This window comes from Oncorhynchus nerka, linkage group LG19 (assembly GCF_034236695.1).
Source record: "Oncorhynchus nerka isolate Pitt River linkage group LG19, Oner_Uvic_2.0, whole genome shotgun sequence".
NCBI classification, from domain to species: domain Eukaryota; kingdom Metazoa; phylum Chordata; class Actinopteri; order Salmoniformes; family Salmonidae; genus Oncorhynchus; species Oncorhynchus nerka.
Genome location: NC_088414.1, coordinates 29,415,562 through 29,421,766, shown reverse-complemented (window position 1 = coordinate 29,421,766; position 6,205 = coordinate 29,415,562). Strand labels below are relative to the sequence as shown.

The following is a 6,205-nucleotide window of genomic DNA, read 5'->3' as shown; positions in this document are numbered from 1 at the left end:
GGATGACAGTAATGGGGATGATGTGCTTTTACACCTGCATTGTTTGCTGTTTGGGGTTTTAGGCTGGGTTTCTGTACAGCACTTTGAGATATCAGCTGATGTACGAAGGGCTATATAAATAAATTTGATTTGATTTGATGACGATGCTGATGATTATTGTTATATTGATTAATTATCTGCTATCATAATCATTCAGTAATATTATATAGTAGGCTAACACATTATTATTCCCAATTGTTTAATCTTATTCCATATAATGCTCCTTGTATTTCTGGTTTGCACAACAAACCACCAGTTGTTTAATATTATTCCATATAATGTTCCTTGGTTTGAATGCTGTTTTGCATAATAAACCACCTACGTATGTATGTATGTATGTATGTATCTCCTCTCTGCTGCATGGCCTGCTGGGGCAGCAGTTGGAGTATTATCCCAGGGATTAGCAGAGTTGTGAAAGGTGTCAGGACAGAGGTCACAGACATAGCCCTACTCACAGCTTTCATTGCATTAATGACATCAATCATCATCTTCATAATTCTCTTCCTCCCACTGACTGACACTTACGGAGCACAGAATAACTGATGCATTTACGTACGCACCCTTAGAGATAGGGTTACAGGTCGAAAGAGAATATAAGAAAAATAAAATGTGGGAGCAAAGTGTGGGAGCAAAGTGTGGGAGCAAAGTGTGGGTGGGCGGGGGTCAAAAGGTGGAAATGGTAGGGAAAGGAAAGCTGGTCAAAACAAAGACACAGACAAAATGACAGAACTCCACAAATCAATTAAAAACTTGAACCTTTAATAATTCTCCGTCATAATAGCTCTGTAATAAAGTGCTGTGTTTGTCATATTGCTGAGGGTTACATAGCAGAGCATTGAATCTTTCTACAGTCAGCTTTACATTGCTGTTAGTCTTTTACTCAAAATGTAACATGTGCTTTTTAAAATATTCCCCAAAATGTAAAATGTTCATATAATTCTATCCCTTAGTAATTGGAGATATCTTTGCATTGTTAAGTGTCAACCATAATATTGTTGTGGTATTAACTGAGAGAACACTGCATTGGTGAGGTGGAAATAACCATGCATAGCAACCCAGAGTTATAAAATACAAAATTACAATAATGTGTTTTTTATTTCTCCTTTGGGGAGTATATGTAATTGATTAAACATCAAAAACCCTATTTAATCATGGAGAATTGTGGAGGGTTTGGGGTGAGGTTAATGTGATTAATGTGTGCCTCTATTTATTTATTTTGTGTGTGTGTGTGTGTGTGTGTGTGTTAGTGCAGCCATGGATACCTAAGACTGGGGTGCATTGTCCCCGGACAACTGATACAAAAATATATTAGCCCTCAGGTGACTGAAATAGATTACAACAATCATGTCACTCGTTTAGGCAGAATTTCTCAAACTCTTTGCCCTAGCACTCCACAGCTAATTAAAATAATCAAAGCTTGATAATGAGTTCATTATTTGAATCAGCTGTGTAGTGCTAGGGCAAAAATCAAAACGTGCACCCCTTGGGGTCCCCAGGACCGAGTTTGGGAAAAACACTGCATTTAGGGGTAAAACATTAAACACAGAAATATATCAGCATTAAAATAGATTGTGATGTCAAAGAAATACCAGATTAATTGATCAGTGTCTAGTTAGATTATTTATCACCCAATAAAATGCCACGTTTGTCCCCTACACCACCCTGTCTGAAACATTTTGATTTCTCCACCTTATCTGGCGGGGGTCGCCTAAGCTTCAGTGTCTTCACTGCCCACCTCGTTCAGCTGAAGGAAAACCAGCACAGGAGTCACATACTCCATGATCGTCTCCTTCACCCCTTTCTCCAGCAGGTAGCCCTCAGTCTCAATCTCAGTGTTCTCCTGCCCTGCCAACGCTTCCATGGTTGTCTGCAGGTACCGCAGACTTACCAGCACAGATGACTGGAGGGGAAGGATAGGAGAGGGAAGAGAAGGGAGAAAGGTTATACAGGAGGATGTTGGATATACTGTATTACTACTCAACAGCGAGCTACAAGTATAATTGTGGCCACTCACAGGAGTCCGGGTGCCTTCTGATTGTCACACAGGACATTAGCTCACTTTTAGGTGTATAGGTTGATATGTACTGTATATCTGCACAGTACCTGCAGCAGGAAGACAGACAGGACCCCAGCACCAATAGTGTTCATCAGGCCCATGTAGTAGTTGACTAGAGCTTCCCTGCAGCCGCGGATGTAGATGTTGAGCTCCTCGGTCTGGTGCTCATAGCTGTAGTGGGCTGAGTTGTTGGTGAGGCGGTCCTGGATGCAGGGTCTTGGGGAACTGGGGTTGCAGCAGCTGAAAGGGACCCCATCAAACAGGTAACGCCCATCCACATTGCTCTTAACACGGCTAAAGAAGAAGAGAGGAAGGAAGGGAAGTAAATAGAGAATAAACGGTCTACATCATGCCTTTGTATTACCTCAACCATCTCATTTCCTATAACCTTAATGATTTATTTCAATTATAATCTGACATGGGATTCTTCCTTTACCAAAGACTGTCAGACTGCTCCCAGTCCTCTAATACTCACTCCTTCACTTCCTTAGAGCTAAAGTCTAGGTAGCGGTTGCTGATCCACTGGACCTCGAACCAGTCCTTGAAGTCGGTGTTTCCACAGCAACGGAACTCCATCTGCAGGCGGTCAATGGTCTGCTTCTGGAAGCAGCGGCCGGGGGTATCTGTGTCCTTGTAGAAGCGGATGCCGTTCTTCAGGCCGATCTTCAGGGAGGACTCCAGGTTCCCCTTCATGGCATAGCTCATGATCACAGCCATCAACATGAGCAGGGTGAAGAGGAGGGAAACACCCCAGTAGGGTTGCATGAAGGTTTTCCAGCGGGGAAAGCGTCCGGCGTCCAGCGCATCCTGGCACATACGACCTGCAAAGTAGTTGATACCCAGAGAGGCCAGACCCACTATCATCAGGGTGTTGGGAACAGCATGGATCTCTGTGTTGTCCATTACCTGTAGGCAGAAGAACCTCATGCATCAGTGATGCAGCAAACTATACAGTATAAACTGATATGTTAGGCTGTCAACCCATTGATCCCATATTTAAGGAAAAGTGAACATGTAGAGGTCAGTGAATAATCTCATGGTTTACAGTGGGGAACATAACTGAAGGCTATATTGTATAATGGAGGAAATCAATTAGGTTGTTTTTATTTTTACTGAAATTGAACATAAATATTTTCTGCAAAAAGGCTGCATTGAGGGGAATTTTGTTTCTGTTGATGTACTCAACAAGTGCAATAATTGACAGTATATTATTCAAAATACTGTAATCTCAAGAGATAAATGATGAATAGGATCATAATAAAACTGTCAATCACTCAGTCACTCCACATTCTGTTGGTCAGCTCATCTTATCCCTATTATGAGCTTATCACCGGTATGTTCAGACCAGAGACAGTTTCCCCTTGTTCATAACGTTCACATCTAACCACCTATCCAACAGATCTATAGATACCTCATCCCAATCCCACTCACGAGAGCATTATCAAAGGCTCCTGAATTCTACATGAGATGTTATCTTCAACACTCCAATGCATTTCATTGTCATCTAGAAACACTCAAAAAATGTACTCTTAATTTAAGCTACAATGCACTAAAATAAGGTGTAATGAATTACCCCCCCCCCCCCCTATTCACCCTCATACTTTTCGTGCAGTTTATGACCAGAAGTTTACAAGTATCACTCTTTGATTCAGGCATACTGTAGAACTTCACTGAATACACCCTGAGAAAGTTAAGCTTCTAGATAAGTCATATGCATTGTATTGGAAGAACCCTAGTGGCGTTGTACGCACTTAGAAAAAAGGGTTCCAAAAGGGTTATTTGACTGTCCCCATAGGAAAACCCTTTTTGGTTCCCGGTAGAATTATTTTGGGTTTCATGTGGAACCCTCTGGGGAAAGGCTTCTACATCAAACCCAATAGGCTTCTACCTGGAACCAAAAATGGTTTTCAAAGGGGTTTCTATGGGGAAAGCCGAATAACCCTTTTAGTTTCTAGATAGCGAAACATTTAAGAGCGTACAGTGTACAGCTGTAGAGCATTGCAGTAGCCTACCTCTGCCCTCCTGCGGAGTTCGGTCTTGAGGAAGCAGCCCAGGGTGAAGGTGAACGCTCCGGCCAGTGTGGCCATCCAGGAGAGCAGCCACAGCCCCTGGGCCAGCTTCACCCTCTTCTCAAAAGGGAACTTCATCTTCATCAGCACCATGGAGGTGGTGGGAGCCCACGGAGGCTCCGAGGGTTACTGGGAGAAATAAATTAGGAATGTGGTGATGAAGGAATGATGAGTGGGATCTGGTGGGGAAGGAGGAGTGCAGCGACTGACTACTGGAATAATCTGAGAGGCGACCTGGAAAGGGTGGGTAAGGTCAAATGTGAAGAAGAGTATGTCTGGAAAAACTTGAAGTGCAACAGGTAGAAATCCGTTTTAAATGAAGTTGACTGATTCGATGATTGTTTGGTTAGAGGATTCTTGTAGGAGAAAGATGGGTTTGTAATCCAAAAGAAAATAAGGAATAATCAGACCAAAATGGTTTAGTGAACAAAATCTTTGGGGAGAAATAAAAGCCACAAAATACTGAACGTTGTATCTTAATTAGTATCTCCTGGATTTGTTAGTGGTGGTGTGTCAAAGTTCACCTGCTTGATCCCCCCAAAAAGTTAAAGAAAGTCCAGGTGACCCTTCAGTCCTGTTCTAGCACCTGTGTGCCCATGCTTAGGTAGGTGAGACACAATGGATTTGGACATCGGGAGAGTCTTAGCACTAATCCCTAACCTGTCCTATTAAACAGGCCTTTCCAATTGGAATCCAGGCCATTGTCTGGTCAGCAAAGCTAGCCTACCTTGAACCAGGGGTGGGGACATAGATGAGCTCTGACTAACCAAATTGAAGATGACAGGGTGAAAGATACCGTAGAAGCAGGGCCACTGATACATTTGCCACTATAACCTGTAACCTCTCTGAAATGTTAGCATGAAGCTAATAATTATTATATATGTTTTTTAACTATGTGTATGGCCTTGCTCTCAAGCACTGTAGTCAACATTTATTGGTGATTGATATCAATTTTGATCAGATTGATAGTCAAATATACAGTGGGGAGAACAAGTATTTGATAACCTGCAATATCGGCAGTGTTTCCTACTTACAAAGCATATAGAGGTCTGTAATTTTTATCATAGGTACACTTCAACTGTGAGAAACAGAATCTAATTGTATGATTTTTAAGTAATTAATTAGCATTTTATTGCGTGAGATACGTATTTGATACATCAGAAAAGCTAAACTTAATATTTGGTACAGAAACCTTTGTTTGCAATTAGAGATCATACGTTTCCTGTAGTTCTTGACCAGGTTTGCACACACTGCAACAGGGATTTTGGCCCACTCCTCCAGGTTTCGGGGCTGTCGCTGGGCAATACGGACTTTCAGCTCCCTCCAAAGATTTTCTATTGGGTTCAGGTCTGGAGACTGGCTAGGCCACTCCAGGACCTTGAGATGCTTCTTACGGAGCAACTCCTTAGTTGCCCTGGCTGCATGTTTTGGGTCATAATCATGCTGGAAGACCCAGCCACAACCCATCTTCAATGCTCTTACTGAGGGAAGGAGGTTGTTGACCAAGATCTCACGATACATGGCCCCATCCATCTTCCCCTCAATACAGTGCAGTCGTCCTATCCCCTTTGCAGAAAAGCATCCCCAAAGAATGATGTTTCGACCTCCATGCTTCATGGTTGTGATGGTGTTCTTGGGGTTGTACTCATCCTTCTTCCAAACACAGCGAGTGGAGTTTAGACCAAAAAGCTCTATTTGTCTCATCAGACCACATGACCTTCTCCCATTCCTCCTCTGGATCATCCAGATGGTCATTGGCAAACTTCAGATGGGCCTGGACATGTGCTGGCTTGAGCAGGGGGACCTTGCGTGCGCTGCAGGATTTTAATCCATGACGGCGTAGTGTGTTACTAATGGTTTTCTTTAAGACTGTTGTCCCAGCTCTCTTCAGGTCATTGACCAGGTCCTGCCGTGTAGTTCTGGGCTGATCCCTCACCTTCCTCATGATCATTGATGCCCCACGAGGTGAGATCTTGCATGGAGCCCCAGACCAAAGGTGATTGACCGTCATCTTGAACTTCTTCCATTTTCTAATAATTGC

The 6,205-nt window shown here is 42.9% G+C and overlaps 1 protein-coding gene across 1 annotated transcript; it reads right to left on the bottom strand.

Moving 5' to 3' along the window:
- Nucleotides 1-777: 777 nt before the first annotated feature.
- LOC115101350 (RDS/peripherin-like protein xRDS35) lies at nt 778-4,794 on the bottom strand. The gene is made up of 4 exons (XM_029620757.2): nt 4,108-4,794; nt 2,571-3,001; nt 2,143-2,389; nt 778-1,939 (listed from the first exon to the last, which is right to left on the bottom strand). Exons 1-4 carry the CDS (start codon nt 4,255-4,257, stop codon nt 1,748-1,750), a joined length of 1,020 nt encoding a protein of 339 aa, XP_029476617.1. The 5' UTR covers nt 4,258-4,794; the 3' UTR covers nt 778-1,747.
- Nucleotides 4,795-6,205: the final 1,411 nt, after the last annotated feature.